Source organism: Aotus nancymaae, unplaced genomic scaffold (assembly GCF_030222135.1).
Source record: "Aotus nancymaae isolate 86718 unplaced genomic scaffold, 86718_ANA_hifiasm-v0.15.2.pri h1tg000002l, whole genome shotgun sequence".
NCBI lineage: Eukaryota > Metazoa > Chordata > Mammalia > Primates > Aotidae > Aotus > Aotus nancymaae.
In genome coordinates, this window is record NW_026988413.1 from 55192723 (window position 1) to 55220721 (window position 27999).

The 27999-nt window shown below is 39.2% G+C and overlaps 3 protein-coding genes across 6 annotated transcripts in view; 2 read left to right on the plus strand and 1 right to left on the minus strand.

Annotated features, from left to right (window-relative positions):
* FBXL13 (F-box and leucine rich repeat protein 13) overlaps positions 1-27999 on the plus strand; it is a 221782-nt gene that overhangs the window by 182698 nt on the left and 11085 nt on the right. The window contains exons 16-17 of the mRNA XM_064383138.1: positions 8603-8766; positions 20078-20332. Coding sequence (XP_064239208.1) covers positions 8603-8766; positions 20078-20267 — 354 coding nt within the window. The 3' untranslated portion in view covers positions 20268-20332. The remainder of the gene's footprint in view (positions 1-8602; positions 8767-20077; positions 20333-27999) is intronic.
* CCDC146 (coiled-coil domain containing 146) overlaps positions 8706-27999 on the plus strand; it is a 249745-nt gene continuing 230451 nt past the window's right edge. The window contains exon 1 of the mRNA XM_064374780.1: positions 8706-8766. The gene's annotated coding sequence lies outside the window, so the exon portion shown is untranslated. The remainder of the gene's footprint in view (positions 8767-27999) is intronic.
* FAM185A (family with sequence similarity 185 member A) overlaps positions 24006-27999 on the minus strand; it is a 57848-nt gene continuing 53854 nt past the window's right edge. For all 4 annotated transcript variants that reach the window (XM_064374820.1, XM_021673043.2, XM_064374817.1 and 1 more), the window contains one exon: positions 24006-24962. In XM_064374820.1, the coding sequence (XP_064230890.1) occupies positions 24850-24962 (113 nt within the window). In that variant the 3' untranslated portion in view covers positions 24006-24849. The remainder of the gene's footprint in view (positions 24963-27999) is intronic.

Here is a 27999-nt window from a genome sequence, read left to right on the forward strand (position 1 = left end):
ACTATTGGACAAGATACTTCTTTGTGGTGGTGGTGGAGGGGTGTATATGTGTGTGTGTGTATCCTGTGCACTATAGATGTTTAACAGCATGCTTGCCCTCTACTCACTATATGTCAATAGCACCTAAGATTCCATCCCTCCAGACCTTACCAAGTGTTCTCTGGTAGAGGCAAGGGCCAGAATTGTTCTTGAATTACCTACTACTCTAGAGATGGTAAAACAGAGGGTTGCTAGGCTAATTAAGTGACTGAATGCTGAGTGCAGAGATATTCAAGCACTTTTTCCAACTGAGCATCAAGAACTTGGCTGCCAGATATTTTTCTCCAGGTGGGAGATTGGTAACCTCTTCTCTGGGAACCCTGACTAGCCCAAGAAGAAAGACCTAAAATAACTGACATGGCAGTGGAGGGGGCGGTTCCCAGCAGATAACCCACCTAGATCATCCTTCATTGAAGCTTACAGTAGAGACGCATGTACTCAGACCTTCCAATTCATTTTTAGTCCTCCACTCTTAATCACGAACAAAAGGATTACCAGACATAAGAGCAAAGTCTCTAAAGTGGAAGATACCGATCACAAATTAGCAGGAAAAACTTTAAGTTAGTAAAGTATGAAGAAGGAAGAAAACTAAGAAATCTTTTTTTAAATCCTCAGAAATTACAAGGTTATTAACAATTGTGTTCTCTTCTGTTGTGCACACTGAAGGCCTCCATTTACTACAGCATCACATCAACTCTCAAGATGCCCTTTATTTAATCTAGAAGTTCAGCTTCTATGTTGTTTGGTTTGTATGGTTAGCTAATTGTGCTGCAATAATAGGGAGGAGGCAGCAGGGAAAAAGATGTGGTAAACCATGACAAAACTAAGCCAAAATATTCACAGCAAAATTGTTTTTGTTTAATAATATACTTGTTTAGAACTGGGGGAACCAGATGTCTCTCTGGTCATCATCATTTGGTTCTATTAGTGAGCTGGGTCAAGGGACACAAACAGTAGCAGCACTGACCAACTGACTCTCTGCAGCTTAAATAGTGATACTTCACTGGGATTCTTGCGTTCATACGACACAGACATATGGGCAACACATGGCTCAGTGAGAACTGCCCTGGTTGTAAAGTAGGCACAGATGGAGACTGAGTTTCTTAGTGGTTCTAAAGCATGAAGTAGGAGAATACGAAAAGAAAAGGATCCAGTGCAAGTGGAGAGTGGTGCAGAGGATTTTGTTTGTTTGTTTGCTTTTGTTTTTTTGTTTTTTGTTACGAAGGCTGAGGGAATTCCTTCTATATAGTGAGCATGGATATTGTCCCCAGAAGCTAAGGGGGATGTTAAACAAACATGCATGAATGCATAAATCTGTATCAAATGTTTAGAAGGAGAAGAAGGAAGGAAGGGTTTATTATTTTAGAACTCTGATATAAAGGAGTAGAAAGGTTTAACTGTATCATCTGAATTGTTCTGGTCAGACCGTGGGTCAGATGAGTATCCTGATTCAGAAGATGTGGGGACCATCATTTGGCCCAATCTGAATATTCCTCAATTCATCCTGAAGTCATAAGGCTGTCTGTGGTCTAGCATAACATACTCCACTTATGTTGATTTCGATGAGCCATAAAACACATTGTCTGATTCATCATCATTTTATGCCAGGTTTCCCAAAAGTCCACAGGTAAATTTTGAATTGTCACCTTGTCCATCCCCAGAAAGGCCAGCTTTTCCTTGTAACTACTTCACCTCCAAGGTCAGTCAGTAGTACTGTGACCTTGTCCTGCTCAACACTAAAATGCCAAGGAACGCAAACGTAGCTACAAATCAGGGGAAAAGCTGGTTGCTCTGGGCCCAATTCAAAGCACTCAGCAGTGCATTATGCCCTGTGGTTAACACTGTCACTTTTGACCCCCATGACTGATGTGAAGTAGGAGTTAGTCATGATTAGAAAGAAAAGGGGGTGGGAAATGGGAAAAATTAAAGGAAAGCCCTGAACAATGACAAAATGTTTGTGCAATGCACCTTTGAGAGGGATAAGGTAAGCGAAACAGGCCAGTGCTTTAGAACTGCATTTCTGTCATCAGTGTAGGTGACATGAAGCAGGTCCACTGTGCACTGGTTACCAATTTGTCTGACTCTGGTAAGACAGGACACATTCATACACAAAAAGCTTCACGAAGTGGATTCCTTACAGATAGGCAGCAAGCCACAACAGAAGCCGAGAATTCCTGGAGAGCCCGTTTCCCAAGTCTCAGGAAAGCTGCCCAAGGTAGATGAATTCTCAACTGTAAATGTTCCACTTGCATTGCAGCTGAGAGACTCTGGAAGTTGGACCACCTTGGGTTTTATAACCTGGGGTTCACTTGATCCACTGGGCTGAAGCATGGAAAGATGTCCTGTTTCTAGGGGGAATTGGAATAGAGCCTGGCTGTTCCAGTCAGTACCCCCATCCTCGGTTTCAGGATGTTATATCCCCTGCACATTCTATAGTTATTCTTGAGAATGACAGTCTACAAAAGGGAGAGAACTGGATGTGCCCAAGGCTATTTGAACTGTCCTGCAGGTGAAATACTTCTGAGAAGGTGACTGAGCCAGGTCACAAAGCCCGGCTGCTCTCCCCAAAGACCCCAAGCTTAGCTACACAACCCTGTGAGCTGGGAGAGATCCCCAGGGCATGCACAGAATTTCTCTTATACTTATATGGTAAAACACTTTATCCAAAAAGTTTATTATCTGGAGAAATGTCTCCAGACCACTGAAACAATGAGAGATGAGAGTAAACACTATTTTTTTTTGTTTTAAATTACCCTAATTTTACAGATGGGGAAATTAGGAGTGGAAAGGTATAGAGTATTGGGCAAATGACTGAATGTTTAGTGAGGTAACTTTATCCCAATTCCACAGACTTGCCGTGTAAAGGGAGAGGAGTAAGAGATTTGCTAATTCTGGAATTCCCCATGACAATCCTACCCCTTTCAACCTTTACTTTCTTAGTGCAGCTGGCTAACATGTTTGGAAATTCTTTCACCTTAGAGGTTTTAAAATGACCATAAGGAAAATCAATTAGAGGTTTCAAAATGGTCATAAGGAAAAGAAATGATCAATGGGTCATATTTTACTATATATTACAAAGGGTGAGATTCCTGGCACATGGTATTGGCTGATCTATTGCTATGTAAACAGTCACTCTCAAACTCAGTGTCTTAAGACAACTACCATTTTATTTTCTCACAATGCTGTGGGCCAGGAATTTGGGCTGGTTCTGGCTACATGGTTCTTCTGATAGTGGTTGGCCCCAGGGTTTCCCAAGCAGCTGCAGTCATCTCTTGACTCCCCTAAGAGCTGGTTGGCCTAGGGGACCCCACTGGGACAACTTCCTTCCACTTCACATGGTCTCATCCTCCAGCAAGCTAGCTGAGCTGCTTCAAGGGCAGTAACACATTCCAAGAGGCTAAGGGTTGAGGGTACAAGCTACAAGGCATCTTGAGGACTGGCCAGAAGAATATGACTTCTCCTCCATTCTTTTGGTCAAAGCAAGTCATAAGGTTAGCCTAGATTCAAGAGGTGAGGAAACAGACTCTACTTCTTGCTGAGAGTAGCTGCAAAGCATTTGTGGCCATTTTTAATCTACTACAGCCACATTCTCACAAATAAAAATAATACAACAGAGCTGTTAGGAAATAGCCAAATATAGCATAATATAGCATAATATGCAAGAAGATAATTTCCTGAGAGCCCTTCCTTCTCTTGCAAATATATCTCATATATATTACATATATATGAGACAAGGTCTCACTCTGTCACCCAGGCTGCAGTGTAAGTGTTGCAATCACAGCTCACTGCAGCCTCAACTTCCCAGGCTCAAGTTATCCTTCCACCTTAGCCTCCCGAGTAGCTGGACTACAGGCATGCCCAGCTAATTTTTGTATTTTTTTGCAGATACAGAGTTTCACAATGTTGCCCAGGTTGATCTCAAATTCCTGGGCTCAACTGATCCACCTGCCTCAGCCTCTCAAAGTGCTGGGATTACAGGCATGAGCCACCATGCCCAGCTTATATTCAAAATATTTTTATTATATTTAAAAGCCCTCCCACAGTTCAGGGGCTTCACAAAAAGCTAAAGCAAAAACTTGGGCTTTCTTTTTTTGACCTGAACTTCAAAGCATATCATTTCTTACTGCATTAGATTTTCATTAGTTAATAGCTCATGAAACCAATTGTTATTAACCTAAAAGTTCATTTTGTGGACTATTCAGCCTCTTTCTTGCTATCCATCTTCAAGGCAGTTTTTTCTTGGGATCATCACTAGAAGTGCTAGTAAAATTACCTGACTCCCCACACAATCAAAACAGGAATTGGTGGGGAAGGGGAAAGAGGGAGGAAGAACAAAAGTATAATTCAGCAAACTGAAAGACAATGGTAAATTTCTCTTTTGTATAAAGACTTCCTACTTTAAAAAGCCAGATCTCATATATTAATGGCAAAGGATATGAATAGTCATAATTACAGCTGTCATTTATTGAGTGCTTACTTTATGCAAGTCACTGGTCACATACCTGCTCTCCTTTAGTTCTGTGGAAGTCTTGGGTAACCATTCTACAGATGGGGAAACTGAGGCTCAGAATTTAAGCAACTTGCCTATGGTCACATTCAAATCTGAGAAAATACTACTGGTAAACAATGTGGAAAAAGATCCAACATAAGAAAGAAATCCAAGTTAAAACATTATTTGAAGTATCATTTATTATCTACCAAATTGCTTATTTTTTAATGGTAATTGCTAGTGGGTGGCAGGGTGGCAGTGAAACTGGTCCTTGTATTGTAGATAGCATTATAGATGGGTATAATCCTTTTGTGAAGCAATGTGAAAGTACAAAAACAAGAGCCACAGAAATGATCATACCCTGTCTTAGTCTATTTTCTGTTGTGTATAACAGAATACCTGAAACTGGGTAATTTATAAGAACAAAATTTGTTTAGTAGTATTACAGTTCTAGAGGCTGGGAAGTCCAAGGTCAAGGTGGAGCATCTGGTGGAGAACCTTCTTGCTGGCAAGGACTCTCTGCAGAGTTCCAAGGCAATCCAGGACATCACATGGCAAGGAAGTTGGGCATGTTAACAGCCTAGTTCAGGTCTTTCTTCTTCTTCTTATAATGCCACCAGTCCCACTCCCATGATAACACGTTAATCCACTGATGAGAGCAGAGCCTTCATGACCCGATCACCTCTTCAGGGCCCTATCTCTCAATACTGTCACATCGAGGATTAAGTTTCAACATGAGTTTTGGAGAGGACAAAAATTCAAACTATAGCATACAAATCCACTTTCTGAAATCTATCCTAAGGGAAACAGTCCAAAACTTGGAAAAGACTATATTTATGAACACAGTGATCAAAATGTTATTTAAATATTAAAAACTTGAAAACAACTGATATGACCAGAAATATGTGAATGATAAACTAAACCACATCTATTAAACCATTTTATAATAATTAAAAATTGTAAATATGAAGACTGCGAAGTAATATGAAAATGCACTGGGAAAAACAAAAAAGCAAGATGAAAGCTGGGTTTGATGGTGCACAGCTATGGTCCCAGCCACTTGGGAGGCTATGGCAAGAGGACAGCTTGAGTCCAGGAGTTCCAGGCCAGCCTGGGAAACATGGTGAAACCCAACTCTTTAAAAAAAAAAAAAAAAAAAAAAAAAAGGGGGCCAGGCATGGTGGCTCATGCCCGTAATCCCAGCGCTTTGGGAGGCCAAGGTGGGTAGATCACTCGAGGTCAGCAGTTCGAGACCAGCCTGACCAACATAGTGAAACCCCATATCTACTAAAAATACAAAAATTAGCTGGGCGTGGTGGCAGGTGCCTGTAATCCCAGCTACTTGGGAGGCTGAGGTGGGAGAACTACTTGAACCTGGGAGGTAGAGGTTGCAGTGAGCCTAGATCATGGCACTGCACTCCAGCCTGGGCAACAAAGCGAGACTGTCTCAAAAAAAAAGAAAAAAAAAAAGCAGGATGCAAACTAAATGTAATTACTATATTTACAAATCTGTTAATTGGGGTTAGGAGTGGGGAGCTAGCAAGAAATATTCCAGAACATTAAAAGTAGTTATGTTAAGGTGATAAATTTATAATTGCTTTCCTTTGCTATTATTGCTATTTTTTGGCAATGTGCTTATATTATTGTTAAAATGTAAAATAATTTCATTTAAAAATAAACCAAAACATTTTTTTCAGAGAATCAAAGGTAGTTGTGTTGAAAGTAACATAATCTGCCCAGTGATGCTGGGACCAGGTCCTTATATCTGGGAGTTAAAAATGTAGCAAAGTTATTTCCATCTCCAGTTCCCAGCCCTTAATCCATAAATCCCAATGATATCACCCCAGTCACTGAACAATTTGAGATTCTGATCTACAGAAACTGTCAGGCTCCTTTTCAGCTCTCCTAGTATCAAACCAAACCTACTACTCTGAACTCCACCTCCCCTAGGCTTTTCCATCACCTCATTGTCCTTCCTTTCCTCTACAATTCTGAGGGCTTTTTTTTTTTTTTTCCATGTCATCAGATCCTCAGAGATCAACCTAGTATGGCAGGAATGTCTGAAGGCATTTTTGTGAGAGTCAGTCGTAATGTTTAACCTTGGTCCTGAGCATATTCTGGAAACAAAGCATGTTTAGACAATGACAACATCTTTTCCCAAACTTAAAAAGTGTATATTTCAAACTGAAAGCCTTTTCTGGATAATTCTTTTAACTTTATGTTAAAACAAGAGCCAAGCATCATGGCCTATCTTTTTTAGAATATTCAAACATTTAAAATAAAATTGAATCCAGTTGGAAAAAATTCCATTGGAAAGAGTAATCTAGTTGATTCTGCAGCAAGGCTCAGTTCAGCTATAAATTCAAAAGTTAGTCCTGTAGTAAGTGAAATAATTTAAGTAGTATAGTTGAATTACCTCTGTAGGACATCTGGGCAAAACTGTGAGATGTTAAAACCCTTGGCAGGATATTTCAGAGTTGAACTTGTGTAGTCTCTGTGGCTTCCGCTTCTCTTTCTCCACTTGCTTCCAAATATCTGTCTCACCTACTTGTTCCTTTCCAAAATCAGGTTACTCCATCTTTTTTACATTCAGACCATCAGTGATGTCCAGGTCCCTTCTCATAGTAATATGATCCTGTCTGCAGATTAACTTCAGAGGATATATATTTTGTGGGTTTTTTTAACATGTAATGTTATTAAACATATGTTTTCAAATTGATGATGCCTTAGAGAGGATTTTAAATTTAAAGCCAAATCCCATCTCTATAGCATTTCATAAATTGCTCATATTGGTGTGACAGGTATTACCAAAACTTTTGATGAAGTTTCCTATCCAAACCAGAGGACTGTTAAATGAAAATAACAGCAAGATCACAACTTTGTTTTTGGTGGGGGTGGGGCACAGGATTTCGTTCTGTTACGGAGGCAGTGTCACCTAGTGCAGTGGCATGATCTTGGCTCACTGCAGCGTTCACCTCTGAAGCTCAAGCTATCCCTCCACCTCAGCCTCCCAAGTAGCTGGGACTACAGGCATGAGCCACTGTGCCCAGCTAATTTTTGTATTTTTGGGAGTTTCACCATGTGGTCTCGAACTGGGCTCAAGCAGTCTGCCTGCCTCAGTGTACCAAAGTGCTGGGATTACATGCATGAGCCACCGTGCCTTGCTAAGATCACAGTTTCTATTTGTGCTAGTTGAGGCAGATATTTTACTGTTCTGACCTTATTTGGAAACAGTTAAACAACTCACTTGAATTGCAGGCCCATCATGTGACAAGCTAGGGAAAAAGAGAATTTGCAGGTATTCTCATTTTGTTATTCTATTTGTTTTTTTTTTTTTTTTTTTTTTGAGACGGAGTTTCGCTCGTTACCCAGGCTGGAGTGCAATGGCGCGATCTCGGCTCACCGCAACCTCCGCCTCCCGGATTCAGGCAATTCTCCTGCCTCAGCCTCCTAAGTAGCTGGGATTACAGGCACGCGCCACCATGCCCAGCTAATTTTTTGTATTTTTAGTAGAGACGGGGTTTCACCATGTTGACCGGGATGGTCTCGATCTCTTGACCTCGTGATCCACCCGCCTCGGCCTCCCAAAGTGCTAGGATTACAGGCTTGAGCCACCGCGCCCGGCCTATTCTATTTGTTTTAAATTGAATGTTTGTCCTCCAGAAATTCTTATGTTGAAACCCCAACTTCGACTGCAACAGTAATACAAAGTAGGGCCTCTGGGAGTAAGTAGGTTTAGAAGAGATCATAAAGGTAGAGCTCCCATGATGGGATTACGACTGTATCAGAAGAGAAAGACTAGAACTGTCTCTCTTTCTCTCTGCCATGTGAGAAGAGAGCAAGAATGCAGGCATCTGCAAACAAGGAGGGACTTCCCAAGACACCAATTGAAGGTACCTCTATCTTTATCTTGATCTTAGACTTCCCAGCCTCTAGAACTGTGAGAAATACATGTTTGATGTTTAAGCCACACAGTCTGTGGTAGTTTATTATAGTAGCCCAGAGTGACTAAGGCACTGTTCTTCCCTGAGATAGTGTTTGAATAACCAGTACTTACTTTGGCTCTGTGTTCAGATTACTGACTCAGCGATGGAGATGTTATCAGCAAAATGCCACTACCTGCACATTTTGGATATCTCTGGTTGTGTCTTACTTACTGACCAAATCCTTGAGGACCTTCAGATAGGCTGCAAACAACTCCGGATCCTTAAGATGCAATACTGCACAAATATTTCCAAGTAAGTATGTACCTGACTATGATAAACTTTGAGACTGCTTTCTCAGAAACATAGTATATGGCTATGATGGTCATAATACATAGTGGCTTTCAGTGTTAGGAAGTTTCATTTCACTTTATTTTTTGCCTAATTGAAGCAAACATTGTGAGTTGTTCTAAAGTGGCCTTTGTGGTTTCCTATCCCTTTTCCAGTAGGCCTTTGACTTTAAGCATCTTCTCTTCCTTGACCAAGCAGGTGTCCAAAGCTTTAACTCTAGCTCTTCCTCTGTTAATTTCTCAAAATACAGTCCATTCAGTTAACCTCCCGTAGGGGATTAAGAGAATAATCTGATTAAACCAGCTCATAAGTTTTTGCCTCTTGACTGAGGGCAAAAATATGCAAGTATTTTAACTGACCTGATGAAATAACATATGAAATCCTTAAAATAAGAATCCTTGACCTTTCCCTGACATGGAAGGTAAGATTCTATCGTGCAGGTGTGAAAAATACTAAGAATTAATATTATCAAAGTATAAAGTGCACAATGTGGCCCAGGCATGTAGGTTTCACAGAGGAACTTTCTTAATTAGGTAGCTGTGGTGTGAGCTAAACCATGAGCCCCTGGTTACTTGAGGCCTGAGGAAGAAAATGGTTTCTTATCCAAAGAAGTATGTGTTAAAATGAAATGGAAAAAAGAAAGAAAAATTACTTGTAAAATAGCCATTCCCACTGGGCCCACGCCTACAGAAGAAGGGCAGCCAGCTGGAGCTGGATCAGAGAGAAGGGGGTAGGTCCTTGAAAATTTTTGAGGAGGGGTGGAAACTCAACTTTTCCTGATAGGTCTAGAGATAACTCTGATATGAATACTATTAACCTCATTGAAAGAACATACCATGAAATTGGGTCCTAGGAGTCTCTGCCAAACTCATTAGATTATTAACAGCCAACTTTGGGCAAGATGTCAGTGAATGAATAATGTGTTACTCAAAGGAGCTTAGCTTCTAATCTTTTGATTGTATTTTACCAATCACTGTTTATAAGAACTGATATTACTGAACTTCTAATAAGATTCTGGAATGAATGGAAACTTTCTGGCAAGTGTCTCTTTGAACCTAATCATGGTGTGATGCTATGGTTTGAATGTGTTGAAAATTAATCCTCAGTGCAACATTGTTGAGAGGTGTGACCTTTAAGAGTTGATTAGGAGATGAATGCCATTATCGTGGAAGTGAGTTAGTTATCGTGGGAGTGGGTTCCTGACAAAAGGATGAGTTAGGGCCCCTTCTCTCCTGCCATGAAATGATATAACAAGAAGGCCCCTGCCATTGCTGGCACCTGATATTGGACTTCCAGCCTCTATAACTATGAGAAATAAATTTCTTTATAAATTACCCAGTCTGTAGTATTCTGTTATAGCAACACATGGGATGTTGAAGTATGATTAATATAGTGACTGGTCAAGAAGACCCAGGATATCCAGTAACATCCACATCTTGCCTTTAACTGCTCAGTTTTCTTGCTAGGTCCCTAGATTTAAAAAATATATATGAAAAAAACAAAAAACAAAAAACAAAGCATAGTAAGACTTGATTACTAGCTGGGCTGTGTCCCAAAACCCCAATGAAGAACTCTAATTAACCAGCTATAGCTATGAAAAATTCCATTGTCTAAGCCATGACAGCCAAAAGGCCTATTTTGTCTTCTACAATCAAGCTTGGCTATCCCTATGCACAAGAAGCAGGCAGAGACTTGGTCCTAATGGTTAGAAAGGGGCTGGTTTGGTGTGTGCACCTCATTGTCTAAAGAGGCCACACCACCACCTTTTAGTCTCCCTCAAAGCTCCACCCTTGCTTAGCTCTATCAAGAAAGAAGCCTAGAATCCCTTGATTCCATCTTAGTCTAGCAATGGAGGCAGTCTTCACTGCAGAGTGGCTTTGGGAGTCCCAGTGTTTAGACTAGTAATGCTCCAGAAACATCTATCTTTATGTGTCCAACATCTAGGAGAGGGTGCTACTTGTCAGTTAGGGGGTTCCTGAAATGCCCTAGCCTCAAAATTTTTGATTAGAGAAGTGGTAAGGCCTAGCTGCATGCAGCTGTTTGGGATCAGCTCTAGGAGCTCTCCTACAGAGCAGCTTTGTTTTGCATTTAGATCCTTTGGTAGAGTTGGAAATGCAGAGTGTATATAGACCCTTCAAAACTCAAGCCCTTGATGATCTCTAATCCCTTACCTATGCTCAGTCTCTAACCAGGGCCAGTGTGGCTCCTTCAACTGCAGAGGCTTTGTCTTGTCTGGGTGAAACAGAATCTTTGGCAGGTGGGATGAAGGAGATTTTTCTGGCTTGGGAAGAAGCTCAATGACTTTGAATCACAAAGCAATGCACTCCACATGCTTGATTCCATTTTGACCATGAAAACAATGTATGATGCAGCCCTTAAAATCCAATTACAGCCATCAGAGGAGACTGTTTTATATATAAATTCCCTTATACTCAATGACTCTGAAACTACTGCACCAGCTTTGGAAATCAAAGAAGTCTGCTCAGCTCACCCTTTTTGAACCAGAGGAGCAGCAAACTTTTAGTCAATGAGCAAATTGGCTCTAGCTCTTTTGAAGGAGAGTTTTCAGCAGAAGATACAGCTGGCATTCTAACCAACCTGAGTCAGAAGGGTTTCCAGGAAGCGACCCCAGAAGTGCCATGTGGATGCAAGATAAAGACTCCTTTATTTCAAGGAGGAATAAGTAACAACTATGATCAGAAAACATGACAAAAAAAATCTAGTTGTTTGTATCTGAAGCAGTTGTGACAGCTAGCCATTCAACTTATGGCCCTCTGTGGGGAAAGGCAACAGGGTAAAAGGAGTAGGAGAGAGGAAGAAAGACCTTCACAATGGCCTCCACAACCCAGGAGGGCCTGAACCACAGAGAACCTGAAGAATCACTAATTGTATAGTTAGCAAAAAGGCTAACCCAAGACAGAAAACCAAATACTACATGTACTCACTTATAAGTGGGAACTAAATGATGACAGTGCATAGACATATGGGTGGGAACAACACACACTGGGGCCTGTCAGAGGGTGGATGGTAAGAGGAGGGAGAGAATCAGGAAGAATAACTAGTGGATACTGGGCTTAATACCTGGGTGATGGAATGATTGTGCAGCAAACCACCATGGCCCACGTTTACCTATGTAACAAACTGTATATCTTGTACATGTACTCCTGAACCTAAAATAAAAATTGGAAATAATTTTTTTTAAAAAGTAAAGGGACCTTTCTAATATTTTTGTGTCTGGAGCCAAAAAACTTCCATTCTAGAGAAATCATAGAGAAAGTCTTAGTGGCCTTCAGAGCCCCAAATAACAGTATGAAGATTCCTTAAAGGCCTTCTTTAGCAGTTGCTAGAAGGGTCAACTCAGGCAGTTCCTACTGCTCAGGCATTCTAGGAGATCTGTGTTGCTAAAAAAATAAAACTCTTATCAGAGTACTCTCCAGCTCATGGAAAGGTTCAAACCCTTTTGATCTGGAGCTGTTGACTTTTATTATCGGTATGAACAAATAATGTTATTTAACAATTATTATTTGCCACATACTGTGATAAATCCTATTTTACATATATAATCCTCACAAATACCCTTTATCATAAAAATGAATAAGGAAACTGGTTTAAACAGGTTAAATAAGGTGCCCACAGTTACACAAATAAGGAGATCCATACTTTGTACCTAGGTCTTAATCATACTGTGCTGCTCTTTGCCTTTAGATTACATTCTCAAGCTTTTTAAAAGCTCTGACATTCAAGGGACGTGATTGGTAAGGGTAGACACATGCTGTGTTGTGCCCATCTGATGCACAATAAGAGAGGCTGTGGATTACGAGCAGTCTGTGGTGGTGGCTCCAACATTCCCTTTTTTTTTTCCTACTCAAGAGATTAGAAGGAAAGGTGAGCAAGGGCACATAATGTTACTACAGAGCTAACCTGAAATCTCTTTTAATTTATAAAAAACAAAAGTCACTAACAAACTTCAGTACAGTGTTATTATTAACCACCTAATATGATACATTACGACTGTGACATATCAGGTTTGAAAATCACTGTTCTATACTGATCCAAAGAAACCTCTCTCTCCAGGTTAAATGAGTAATGATGACTAACCATTGCAGCAGACTGGTTGAATTCCCAAATCATTTCATACAAGATCTCACAGTCAAGTAGGCCAAAACAGGATGGAATGCAGTCAAAGGATTCCAAATATGCTCTATGGAATTTAGAACACACAGTGGTTCCTAAGAATGCACTTTATTTTCAATATTTCCTAGCTCCTATGTGCTGATCATACTATAGCATCAAGCTATTAAGAGAGAAAGGGGAAGGGCAGGAGAGAGAGAGATGTTTCTGGCAGAAATATAGTTTCTACATTTTTTTCTTATTTATTTATTATTGTACTTTAGGTTCTGGAGTACATGTGCAGATCATGAAGGATTGTTGCAAAGGCACATACATGGCAAAGTGGTTTGCTGCCTTCATCACCCCCATCACCTATATCTGGTACTTCTCCCCTCATTATCCCTCCCCACCCACTGCTGTCCCTCCCATAGACCCCTCCACTGACTGCAGTATGTGATGCTCCCCTCCCTGTGTCCACGTGTTCTCATTGTTCAGCACTCACCTTTGAGTGATGACATGCAGTGTTTGGTTTTCTGTTCTTGTGTCAGTTTGCTGAGAATGATGGTTTCCAGATTCATCCACATCGCTATGAAGGACACAAACATCATTTTTTATGGCTGCATAGTATTCCATGATGTATATGTGCCACATTTTCTTTACCTAGTCTATCGATGGACATTTGGGTTGGTTCCAGGTCTTTGCTATTATAAACAGTGCCGCAATGAACCTATGTGTGCATGTGTCTTTATAATAGAACAATTTATAATCCTTTGGGTATATACCCAGTAATAGGATTGCTGGTCAAATGGTATTTCTATTTCTAGGTCCTTGAGGAAGTGCCACACTGTATTCCACAATGGTTGAACTAATTTACACTCCCACCAACAGTGTAAAAGTGTTCCTATTTCTCCACATCCTCTCCAGCATCTGTCTCCAGATTTTTTAATGATCGCCATTCTAACTGGTGTGAAATGGTATCTCAATGTAGTTTTAATTTGCATTTCTCTAATGACCCATGATGATGAGCATTTTTTCATGTTTTTTGGCCTCATATATGTCTTCTTTTGTAAAGTGTCTGTTCATATCCTTCACCCCCTTTTGAATGGGTTTTTTTTTTCTTGTAAATCTGCTTTAGTTCTTTGTAGATTCTGGATAGTAGCCCTTTGTCAGATGAGTAGATTGCAAAAAATTTTTCCCATTCTGTTGGTTGCCAGTTTGCTCTAATGATTGTTTCCTTTGCTGTACAGAAGCTCTGGAGTTTAATTAGATCCATTGGTCTATTTTGACTTTTGTTGCCAATGCTTTTGGTGTTTTAGCCATGAAGTCCTTGCCTATACCTATGTCCTGAATGGTTTTGCCTAGGTTTTCTTCTAGGGTTTTTATGATGTTAGGTCTTACATTTAGATCTTTAATTCATCTGGAGTTAATTTTAGTCTAAGGTATAAGGAAGGGGTCTAGTTTCTGCTTTCTGCCCATGGCTAGCCAGTTTTCCCAACACCATTTATTAAACAGAGAATCCTTTCCCCATTGCTTATTTTTGTCAGGTTTGTCAAAGATCAGATGATTGTAGATGTGTGGTATTTATTCTCAGGCCTCTGTTCTATTCCATTGGTATATGTCTCTGTTTTGGTACCAGTACCATGCTGTTTTGATTACTGTGGCCTTGTAGTATAGTTTGAAGTCAGGCAGCATGATGCCTCCAGCTTTTTTCTTTTTGCTTAGGATTGTTTTGGGTATGCAGTCTCTCTTTTGGTTCCATATGAAGTTTGAAGTGGCTTTTTCCAGTTCTGTGAAGAAGGTCATTGGTAGCTTGATGGGGATAGGGTTAAATCTATAAATTACTTTGGGCAGTATGGCCATTTTCACGATGTTGATTCTTCCCAACCATGAGTATGGAATGTTTTTCCATCTGTTTGTGTCCTCTCTGATTTCATTGAGCAGTGGTTTGTAGTTCTCCTTGAAAAGATCCTTTACATCCTTTGTTAGTTGTATTCCTAGGTATTTTATTCTCTTTGTAGCAATTGTGAATGAGAGTTCACTTTTGATTTAGGTCTCTGTATGTTATTGGTGTATAGAAATGCTTGTGATTTCTGTGCATTGATTTTATATCATGAGACTTTGCTGAAGTTGCTTATCAGTTTCAGGGGATTTTGGGCTGAAATGGTGGGGTCTTCTAAATATACAATCATGTCATCTGCAAATAGAGACAATTTGGCTTCCTCTTTTCCTAATTGAATATCCCTTATTTCTTTTTCTTGCCTGATTGCTCTGCCTAGAACTTCCAATACTATATTGAATAGGAGTGATGAGAGAGGGCATCCTTGTCTTGTGCCAGATTTCTTAGGGAATGCTTCCAGTTTTTGCCCGTTCAGTATGATATTGGCTGTGGGTTTGTCGTAAATAGCTTTTATTATTTCATGATACGTACCATTGATACCTAGTTTATTGAGGGTTTTTAGCATAAAGAGCTGTTGAATTTTGTCAAAGGCCTTTTCTGCATCTATTGAGATAATCATGTGGCTTTGGTCTTTGGTTCTGTTTATGTGATGAATTACATTTATAGACTTGTGTATGTTGAACCAGCCTTGCATCCCCAGGATGAAGCCTACTTGATCATGATAAATATACTTTTTGATGTACTGTTGCTTTCTGTTTGCCAGTATTTTATTGAAGATTTTTGCGTTGATGTTCATCATGGATTTTGGCCGGAAGTTTTCTTTTTTAGTTGTGTCTCTGCCTAGTTTTGGTATTAGGATGATGTCAGTCTCATAAAATAAGTTGGGAAGGATTCCCTCTTTTTGTATTGTTTGGAATAGTTTCAGAAGGAATGGTACCAGCTCCTCTTTATATGTCTGGTAGAATTTGGCTGTAAACCCATCTGGACCTATGCATTTTTTAGTTGGTAGGCTATTAATTGCTGCCTCAACTTCAGACTTTTTTATTGGTCTATTCAGGGATTCAACTTCTTCCTGGTTTAGTCCTGGGAGGGTGCAAGACTAAACCCTCCAGTAAATCCAGGAATTTTTCCATTTCTTCCAGATTTACTGGTTTGTGTACATAGAGTTATATGTAGTAATCTCTGATGGTAGTTTGTATTTCTGTAGAATCGGTGGTGATGTCCCCTTTATTGTTTTTTATTGCATCTATTTGATTCTTCTCTCTTTTCTTTTTTATTAGTCTGGCTAGCGATCTATTTTGTTGACTTACCAAAAAACCAGCTCCTGGATTTATTGATTTTTTTGAAGGGTTTTTTGTGTCTCTATCTCCTTCAGTTCTGCTCTGATCTTAGTTATTTCTTGTCTTCTGCTAGCTTTTGAGTTTTTTTGATCTTGCTCCTCTAACTCTTTCAATTTTGATGATAGGGTGTCGATTTTAGACCTTCCTTGCTCCTCATTTGGGCATTTATTGCTATGAATTTCCTTCTAGACACTGCTTTAAATGTGTCCCAGAGATTCTGGTATGTTGTGTCTTCATTCTCTTTGGTTTCAAAGAACATCTTTATTTCTGCCTTCATTTCATTATTTTTAACTTTCTTGATAACATTCAAAATACATGTGTAAGAGCTTCTGCACAGCAAAAGAAACCATTAACAGAGTAAACATATGGTAGAAAAAATTCGCAAATTTGCATCTGACAAAGGTCTAATATCCAGAATCTATAAGGAACTTAAATAAATCAATAAGCAAAAACCAAACAACCCCATTAAAAAGTGGGCAAAAGACATGAACGGACACTTCTCAAAAGAAGACATACAAGTGGCCAACAAACATATGAAAACATGCTCAACATTGCTAATCATCAGAGAAATGCAAAATTAAAATCACAGTGAGGTATCATCTCACACCAATCAGAATGTTTTTTTTTTGTTTGTGTTTTTTTTGAGACTGAGTCTCGCTCTGTCAGACTAGAGTGCAATGGCACGATCTCAGCTCACTGCAACCTTCACCTCCCAGGTTCAAGTGATTCCCCTGCCTCACCCTCCTAAGTAGCTGGGAATGGCTATTATTGAAAAGTCAAAAAATAACAGATGCTGGTGAGGACATGGAAAAAAGGGAATGCTTATACACTGTGGCAGGAATGTAAACTGGGTCAGCCAAAATGGAAAGCAGTATAAAAATTTCTCAAAGAACTGAAAATAGAATTAGCATTTGACCCAGTAATCCCACTACTGGATATCTACCCAAAGGAAAAGAAATAATTCTATCAAAAAGACAGCTGCACTTGTATGTTTATTGCAGCACCATTAACAATAGCAAAGTCCTGGGATCAACCTAAGTGCCTGTCAGAGGTGGATTGGATAAAGAAAATGTGAAACATTCAGACCATGGAATCCTACATAGTCATAAAAAATGAAATCATGTCCTTTGCAGCAACATGGATGCAGCTGGAGGCCATTATCCTAAGTGAATTAATGCAGGAACAGAAAACCAAATACCACATGTTCTCACTTTTAAGTGGGAGCTAACCACTTGGACATAAAGATGGAAACAGTAAATACTGGGAACTCTAAAAGTGAGGAGGCAGGGAGGATGGCAAGGGTTAAAAAAGTACCTAATGGGCATTATGTTCACTGTTTGGCTGATGGGTTCAATAGAAGCCAAAACCCAAGCATTATGTAATATACCCACATAACAAACCTGCACATGTACACCCTGAATATAAATTTTTTTAAAAAAAGATGCATGTGTGCAAACACACAGCTACATAGAATGCTATGATAAAGAACTCAGAAAAACCTTCCGGCAGTCACTTGCCGATCTCTTCTCTTGGCAAGGTCCGTAGTTCATGTGAGGATGCCAAAGGTGGTAAAGACAGCTAGTCATGGCTAAGGATTTCCTGAAGGTCAGGGAAGAAGTGGAATAGGGAATAGTATACACTAGTATTCATAGCTCTCTAAAAATAATCCTAGATTTGCTCCAGGACAGATTCATATTTTCTGTTTTTCCCTAGGACCACCCTTGCTGTGAAAGCACTTAAGACTAAAACAGGCCCTAGAGACACACCAGGTGGAAGAAGCCTTAACCTCCCAGAACTTGAGTCTGGAAGGAGCACGGGTCTGAGATCTGATCCTTTGCTCATCTCTAGTCAGTAAGCATCACTTCCAGTAGTCAGGGGACCCGCTGATGTTTGGTTTCACTAAAGCTGTCTATAGGTGGACTGGAGAGCAGAAATACATATACCACTGGACACTTCACCCATGGCTGGGGTTCAACATGCAGCTCATTTCAATGCTGTCCCATTATACTGCATTAAATAAGTAGTCGCCCTGTTCACTCCCTATTTTTCTTTTCTTATATTAAGGAGTCAACGTTCTTACCATTCTTTTTCTTGTTATTTTCTCAAATCCCCACTACTTGATAATTGTTTTATATTACAATTACCATGTAATGTACCCTGGCTTGTAGCTGACTGAGCAGCCATAGGACTCAGTATTTGCACATTCCCAGACTTAGCATTAGGAGTACTTATCCTCTTACCAATTATCTAGAACTCTCAAAACTGTTGCTTTTCTGACATTAAAGGTAAGATATAACTTGGTGAACTAGGATTTGTAAATCTTTTACTCCCTAAAACAAGCATTTCTTTTCCCTATAGGTCAAGAACATTGTTGCCTCTAACTGTGCTGTTCTTGTAGGACAGTCAATGTACAGCTCATTTCAATTCTGTCCCATCATAAAAAGATATGATAATCTCACCTATAAAGAATTGAAAAGGGAGAAATATCATTAGGAGAATATGTTAAAAGCAAAAGATATAAACCCATTACTTTGGCATAATAATGTTCTACTTGGAGGATATATAAAGATTATAGAAGAGGTTTAAAATGCAGGACAGTACCTTAAGAAAATATTTAAAAAATTAACAGAATGCAAAACATTATCTTTGACAATAAACTTACCATTTTTGAAACTGAGAATAAATATTTCTTTGAAAAGAATAAACTTGTTTGCCAAGTTTTAGTCCATAAGGATTGGTGGCTCTAAACTAGAAATTAGGATATGATAATTGCTTTTATTCAATTTGTTCTTTACATTTGTAGAAGTTTTGTGTGAGAGCAAATATATAAGCTAAAAAGCAATGTGCTTAGAGGAAAAATTAGCAATGCTTTGGCTATCTCCCTGTTGACTTTGGTTACAATTATTTTAATACATCTAAAGTTTGATTTAATTGAAACAGAATTTTAAACTGGTATCTCTATGTTGTTGGATTTTTTCTTCACATTTCTTTGCCTTACCTGAACTCATATTGCCATTCGGCACAAACTTAATTCCAAGTGTATGGTAAAGCCAGTTCCATATCAATGACTCTGTTTCCAGACTTTTGCAATTAATAACTCAAAGTAACATACAGCAAGAGTGGGGAAGGTCATGCCTTCATGTTACTCATTTCTAATTCTACAGAAAAGAGTAACTAATCATAGTTACTCATTTCTAATTCTACAGAAGTGGTCAATTACTCATCTCCTTTTTAGTACTAATCTCATGATTCAAACTAACTTTCTAGGCAAGGAAGTTATTCCTGCTGTCCTCAAAATGGCTTTGTTTTCAAGTTAGATATACTTTTTTTTTTCTTCTGATGCCTTCTTTACTTCCTTATTTCCTCCTAAGAAAGACTGTAACAGTATTTTTCAATCATTTTGGTCATGGACACCTGAGTCACAAACCTCAAAAAAATGTGTATTGCAGACAAAACTGCATGAACTTTCAGGGAGTTCATGGACCTCACTGAAGTTCATCCAATGTAGTCATAAGGGATCTGTGAACTCTGGATTAAGAGCTCCCGGCCTGGTGCATGGTCAGCCCTCACAGGTAGGCTGGTTAGGTTACTCTCTCATCAGAGAAACTAGAAATACCAAAAAAGGGGCTTACTCAAAGCACTGTAAATAGAGGCCTCAGTGTTCCTCTTACATGGCCATGTGTAGTTTCTTTACCCATTCCCTGTATCCGTTAATTTCTGAGCTGGCTGAATCAGAGCTACTGAGGCTTTGGGACCCTGCTTTTTTGTACACTTACAAAAAAGTGTATCCTCTCAGCAAGGCAAGAGAGCTCTGATGTGAGTTCAAATTGTGACAGTGAGTTCTTTAACTCCAAATTTGGTTGAGTTTGAAAATTTTGCACTAGGGATTACTTCTGCAGCTAGCTAATGCTAAGCATTGTTAGTACAGGAATGCAGCTGAAAGAATGCCATCTAAAGTTCAGCAGCAGGAATACAACTCTAATGACCCTCCACATTGGTTTGGCTATGATAGGGAAGGAAACCCTCTTACACAGCCTGACAACATAACATCATCTAAAGAACACTTAGAATTAACAGTGGAAAAGTCAACATACAGCAGTGAAGAGGAAGCAGCGTGACTTTCAGCCTCAAGCAGGAAGAACAAAAAATCTACAACTCGGCAAGTTTTCTCCATTTGTTGCAAGTATGTGTACTAGCTGAATCTCAATAACAATGTAAACAAGCAACAAACCATCTTCTGATTCTTATTCCAACTACAAATGTTTCCAAATACATCAGTAGTTCTTCTGTCTAAATAATCATGATTTTAAAAAGAAGCCAAATCAAGTACTGACTACATAAAATTTCTGCCTAAATTTAATCAAACCAATAGTTTTGATGAGATTATAAAATCTAAAGTTATAGTTATATGAAACAACCCTGAGAGATGAGACTTTTTTGACAAGAAATTAAGAAATTTTTCTTTAGAAAGGAAAAAGATGGAGATGACCATTATGTCAAAGAGTTTGAACAAGGGCAACAACTGGAAGGACCTGTGATGTTTTATAAAGCTTGATAAAGAATACAGATATATATTAATATTTTCAAAGGAATGGGGCTTTCCTGTGGTTTCCAGACATTTAACAACAAAAGAGAACTAAATGCCACCAGGTAACTCTGGACTTATCTCAACATTTGACTTAGCAGTCAGGGGCAAATTAAATAGAAACAAGAATATCTGAATAGAAAGAATGTCCCTGCAATGTCTCAGAAAGATATCTCTTTAATCAAATTTGCACCATGGAGGAATTCTTAAAACTATGCTATGCCAAAAAAAGATAAAATTGAGCTCCCTCAATTTTATGCTAGTAAGGGTTATTAATTGCATATCTACATATTAAATTTTACTAAGCTTTAATCTGTGGGTTTTTACTATTAGTTGATATTATATAACATTGATGTTGACACAGTCCAGGAGAAAGCACAACTCTGTTTTGACTGCCACAAACAAGCTGTGTCAGTAATAGCAGATCAGTCTTAACCTTTCTGTTTCCTCAATTAGTTATCTCTCACATGGATTTAATTATCTTTTTGTATCCCACAAGTTTCAAATAAGGATTAAAAACTTAAGATAAAGCATTGTTATTTTGAAAAGTTTTGAAAAGACTGTACAAAGTATTATTAGAGGTTACCTTGTATTAGCTAAATGCATTTAGCAATTATCCCCCACTGAGGTTGATTTGTAGTTTTCGAAATAAGGTAGTATTACTTAGCTGTGGAAAGTTTCCTGGGAGTGGACACACAGGTAACAGAGTCATTTCAGTGGGAAGTTTTAGGACCATAGCCAAGAGACATAGGATGACCTAAGAGTATGATTTTAACCTAAATTTGGAAATTTCTGGTGGCTGCATTAGAGTTGATTTCAAAAATCTGATCCCTAAGTGCCTCATGTACACAACTGGAGGAACTTATAAAAGAGGCAATTGCTTTCTACAGGAATGACAACTGCACTGGGGAGACCACGGTAAGAAACATACCCTTTTGTGTTCTCCAGAAATCTAGCAGGTTGCTTTATATTTAGAGCTTGCTCCAAAGCTCTTTGAATAACATCCTCTTTTAAACAAGAACAGAAGACACATTCATTCATCCTGGGGAGACAAATTTTATAGCTATGTACATGAAGAAAAGGAGTAGAAAAAGGGAGCTATGAAAGAAGACCAAGAAGTAAAGTTTACAGGTAGAGAAATCTTTTAAGTTCTCAGTGCAAAGTCCTCAAAATATCAAAGATATTAGTTAGGTCTTTAGCCCTTAAGCATTTCATATTCATAGGTCTGTGTCCAAGAGAGTAAAATATGGCAGCTTTTTCTTTTTGTCTGGGACTTAACAATGTGATCCAAATATGTACAATTCCATTGTTGACTGCTGTTATGCTTATGACTTTCCTGGCTGTGGTTGGCTAATTTATTTTTAGTCATGAAAATGTTTATATAATTGCATGAAGGTGAAAAAGATGATAAAAATTACCTCAATGCCTCACAGTTTCCTCTACTTAGTATAACATACCACAACCATACCAAGTATTTAAGTATCTGTCAAATTTATATTCATTCTGATTTAATGAAGGGTGAACTAAAAGGAGACATTGAGATAGCCTATAAAGCCAACTTTTGTTTCATAAATAAGAAGTTAAAAACAGAACTCTAAAAAACATGGAATATTAATGAAAAGGAGGCTGGGCACAGTGGTTCCTGTCTATAATCTCAGTACTTTGGGAGGCCAAGGCAGAAGGACAGCTTAAAGCCAGGAGTTTGAGACCTGATGAACATAGTAAGACCCATCTCTACAAAAAATTTAAAAATTAGACCAGGTGTGATGGTACCTGTCTATAATCCCAGCTACTCAGGAGGCTGAGGCAGGAGGATGCCTAAGACAAGAAGCTCAAGGCTTCAGTGAGCTTGATCATGCCACTGCACTCCAGCCTGGGCAACAGAGTAAGACCTCATCTGAACAAAAGGAAAAGATCATCATAAATCATATTTGGAAAGGTTTGTTAAAAATTAGTGTTTAAGAATGGACTTCTCCTAGCCCAACATACTGGCTTACATCTGTTATCGTTGCATTTGGGAGGCTGAGGCAGGCATTTGAGGCCAGGAATTCAAGACCCGCCTAGCCAACATGGTGACATTTTTACTAGAGATAGCTCTAGTAAAAATACAAAAATTAGCTGGGCATGGTGGCATGTGCCTGTAATGCTAGCTACTCTGGTGGTTGAGGCACAAGAATCTTGAACCTGGGAGGCAGAAGTTGCAGTGAGCCAAGATTGTGCCACTGCACTCCAGCCTAAGTGATAAAGCAAGATCCTGTCTCAACAACAAAAAAAAAGAGACTTGTTTTCATAATAAAAAATATAATCCAAGTGATTTAGGCCATTCTTGTTTTGCTATAAAGGAATATCTGAGACTGGGTGATTTATAAAGAAAAGAGGTTTAATTGACTCACGGGGTTTAATTGGTTCCGTAGGCTGTGCAACTATGCACAGGGATCTGCTTGGCTTCTAGGGAGGCCTCAGGGAGCTTTTACTCATGGCAGAAGGCAAAGTGGAGCAGTCACATCACATGGCAAGAGCAGGAACAAGAGAGAGATGGGAAGATGCCCACACTTTTAAACAGATCGTGCAAGAACTATCACGAGGACAGAACCAAGAAGGTGGTAGTAACAATGAGAAATCTGCCTGCATGATCCAATCACTCACGCCCAGGCCCCACTCCAACATTGGGGATTACATTTCAGCATGAGATTTTGGGGGACAGATATCCAAACTACATCACTAAGAGATAGGTCTAGTCAGTATTATATAACTTATTTATTTATTTTAATTAATTAATTAATTAATTATTTTGAGACAGAGTCTCACTCTGTCACCCAGGTGGGAGTGCAGTGGCATGATCTCGCCTCACTGCAACCTCCACCTCCCAGGTTCAAGTGATTCTCCTGCCTCAGCCTCCTGAATAGTTGGGATTATCGGGATGAGCCACCATGCTCTGCTAATTTTTTTTTTTTTTTTTGTATTTCTAGTAGAGATGGAGTTTCACCATGTTGGCCAAGCTGGTCTCAAACTCCTGACCTCGATGATCTACATGCCTTGGTCTTCCAAAATGCTGGGATTATAGGCATGAGCCACTGTGCCCAGCCAGTATTATATAATTTAAATGTTCCAGGAATAGAGACGTTTGAAAGAAATGGAATTCATAAAATATCTTTATACAGTATACCATTATAAAAATCAATTTTCATATATCAGGCTATAAAATAGCTGTTTCTTTCCTCCTAATGAACTATATCTTAAATTACACAAAAGATATTAAGAATCAGTAGCAAATGCTTCACATATGTTTTTTATTCACAGCTTAAATTTACATTGATGGCATAAGAGGTACTAAGTAGAAAACCTGTCATGTGAGAGCTACATTATAAAACATTTTAAGCTAATTGCACCCCCCTATGACAAATGCCTTTGTATAATCTCCTTCCCTTGAGTGGGAGTGGAAACTGAATGTGATAGGCCATCACTCCCATGAATGTTACATTATATGACAAAACAAAGGTTATCTTGGGTGGGCCTGACCTAATCAAGTGAGCCCTTTAAAAGTATATATTCTTCCAGCTGGTTGCAGAAGTCAGATATTCAAAGCATGAGAAGTACTCAGTTCATCACTGCAGGCTTAAAGATGGAAGGGCAACATGAGAAGACATGTGGGCGGCCTCTAGAAGCTTAGAGTGATTGCTGGCTGACAGCCAGCAAGAAAATGGAGGCCTCAGTCATCCAATCACAAGGAACTGGATTTTCCCAATAATCTGAATGAACTTGGAAGTAGATTTCTTCCCAGAGACTCCAGATGAGAACTCAGTCTGGCCAAAATCTTGATTCCAGACTTGTGATTCCCTGAGCAGAGAATCTAGCCATACTGGGCTCTTGGCTTATGGAACTGTGAGCTGTAAATGAATATTATTTTATGCTGCTAAATTTATTGTAATTTGTTACAGATCAGTAGAAAACGAATACAATAGCCAAGTACAAATTCTGAAAAAGCTTACCATAACAGTTCACCAGTATTCATTCTCAATTTGTTCAACATGTATATGAACAGTGGTATTTACATTTTTGTAGTCACAGATATGCAAATCATTGTTAAAAATCATAACTACAACCTCAAATCAGTCTTAGTCCTGCAGTTTCAGGGACTGAAACCAGCTTTGCCTTCTAAAACTTACAGTCCCTTTTGGAGCATTAGCCTTAATCCATTTTTCATGTTTGCTTGCTTGATTCATGAGTCCTAAAACAAAAAATTGCATAAAGTTGTATCAAGAGCAGTAATTGACCACATAGATCCTAGCAACATATCTATAAAACTGAAAAACACCTTAGAACACCAAGCATCTTGGTAAAGATAGTCTGAATTGGGAAAGAGTTGCAAAGAGATTATCTGGGCTTGCTCCCCTCCATTCATTTTCTCAGAACAACCCTGAGAGGGAGGGTACTCTGTGTGTTTTGTTTAGTTTTGTTTGAAATGAAGTCTCACTCTGTCGCCCAGGGTGGAATACAGTGGAATGATCTCAACTCACTGCAGCCTCTGCTTCCTGGGTTCAAGCAATTCTCTGGCCTCAACCTCCTGAGTAGCTGGGACTACAGACACGTGCCACCACGCCTGGCTAATTTTTTTTTATTTTCAGTAGAGATAGGGTTTCACCATGTTGGCCAGGCTGGTCTTCAACTCCAGACCTCAAGTGATCCACCCACCTTGGCCTCCCAAAGTGCTGGGATTACAGGTGTGAGCCACCACCCCCAGCCAGCTGTGTTTTATTTGTACAGGATGAGTGTCCCTTATCTAACATGCTTGGGACCAGAATTGTTTCAAATTTCACATTTTTTTTGAATATTTGAAGAAGACATACCAGTTGAGCATCCCTAATATGAAGATCTGAAATCCAAATTACTCCAATGAGCATTTCCTTAATTAATATTTTGAAGCATTTCAGATTTTGGATTAGGAATGTTCAACATTTATTATTTTTAAATGCGGTCTTAAAAAAAGAGTTTTATTGGAGTATAACTGACAAAATAAACTACATGTACTTAAAGCATACAATGTAGTAAGTTTTGACATAGGTAAAAGTCTGTGAATCATCTCCTTAATCAAGATAGTGAACATAGCCATCACTCCCAAGTTTGTATTCCAGTGCGGTCTTTCCCTCATGCCCCTCCCTTCCTGTCACCCTCCAACAGCTTTGTGGCACTATGGGTTAGTTGCTGTTTGTAAAATCTTATATAAATGGAGGTATACAGTTATGTACTTTTTAAAAAAAAATCTGTCTTCTTTCATTCAGCATAATTATTTTGAGGTTCATCCACAGTGGACCATGTGTAGGTAGTTTCCTTAATGCTTGCTCATTAGTACTTGGCTGAATGTTCATGGCACCCTCCACAGTCCCCTCTGTGCAGCTTCCTCCCCTCTGGAACTCTTTCATGAACTCTGGGCAGCTTTGGTCTCCTCAGAAGCTCTGCAAAGAGACTCAGTCTCCTCGACTCAAGGAGTCTGCTGGGCTCTGCCTGTGCGATATCTCCCTGCCCCGCAGCCCAGAAACTTGTTCAGGGTCATTGGCTGTGGCAATCACAAAGCTCCCCTTGTTTGTTTCTCAGATCTATTCTCCTAGTTCTATGTTTTCTTTACAAATCAAGGTTATAAAGGTGTTATATTTCCTCTGGAGTTCCACTGTAGTTCTGGGTTTAAGAAACCAGACAAATTGAGACAGAACAGGGACCCTTTGTAGGGGCCTATGGGATCTTCTCAAACACAAAAATCAAAAAAAAAAAAAAAAAAACTTGGGTTCCTTAAAAGATTCCAGGCACCTACCTAAGTAAACTCCTGCACTTTGGGAGGCCAAGGCAGGTGGATCATCTGAGGACAGGAGTTCGAGATTCCCCGGTCAACATGGTGAAACCCTGTTTCTACTAAAAATATGAAAATTAGCCAAGCATGGTGCCAGGTGCCTGTAATTCCAGCTACTCGACAGGCTGAGGCAGGAGAATTGCTTGAACCTAGGAGGTAGAGGTTGCAGTGAGCTGAGATCACGCCATTGCACTCCAGCCTAGGTGACAAGAGTGTAACTGTGTCTCAAAAAAAAAAAAAAAAAGCAAATGAGCAACTTAATAAACAACGACAACAAATAGCTTAAAACAATAGCCAAAAAGGTTAAAATCATAAATGTTTTGTTTTTTATTTAAAAAAAAAAAAAGACAAAATCTGAACCTGTCTCTGAGTTGTTTTCTCAGAAACCCGGACCCCCACCAAACAGATCTGCTGGCACATAGACTTCAGATAAGGGGAAACTGAAGACTAAACTCTGACCATTCTACATTTCTCAGGGGCCTGGAGGAGGTGTCACCCATGAGCCAGAACTAACATTCTTTTCTGTGGATCCCAAATTTTTAGATAAAGCTTCACTTTGTTAACCAGTCAGAAATCAAAAAAATCTTTAAATATACCTATAACCTGCAGGCCCCCTGCTTCTAGATGTCTTGCCCTTTTAGGTCAGAACAATACATAGCCCCTATGTATCAATTTATGATTTTGCCTATAAAGCCATTAATTCATTCCTTTTTATGGCTAAGTGGTATTCCATTGTGTATATATATATACCACAGTTTTTTAATCCACTCATTGATTGGCATCTTTTCGTATAATGACTTTTTTCCTCTGGGCAGATACCCAGTAGTGAGATTGCTGGATCAGATGGCAGTTCTACTTTTAGTTCTTTATGAAATCTCCAGATTGTTTTTCATGGTGGTTACACTAGTTTACATTGGGGTTGGTTCCCCAATTTTGCAATTGCAAATTGTGCTGGGTAGATACCCAGTAGTGGGATTGCTGGATCAGATGGTAGTTCTACTTTTAGTTCTTTAAGGAATCTCCAGACTATTTTCCATGGTGGTTGTACTAGTTTACATTCCCACCAGCAGTGTAGAAGTGTTCCCTGAGTACCATATCCACACCAACATCTATTGTTTTTTGATTTTTTGATTATGGCCATTCTTGCAGGAGTAAGGTGGTGTTGCATTGTGGTTTTGATTTGCATTCTCTGATCATCAGTGATGTTGAGCAATTTTTCATATGTTTGTTGGACATTTGTATGTGTATATCTTCTTTTGAGAATTGTCTATTCATGTTCTTAGCCCACTCTGATGGGATTGTTTTTTTCTTGCTGATTTGAATTCATTGTAGATTCTGGATTTTAGTCCTCTGTCAGATGTATGGATCGTGAAGATTTATTCCCACTCTGTGGGTTGTCTGTTTACTGACTGTTCCTTTTGCT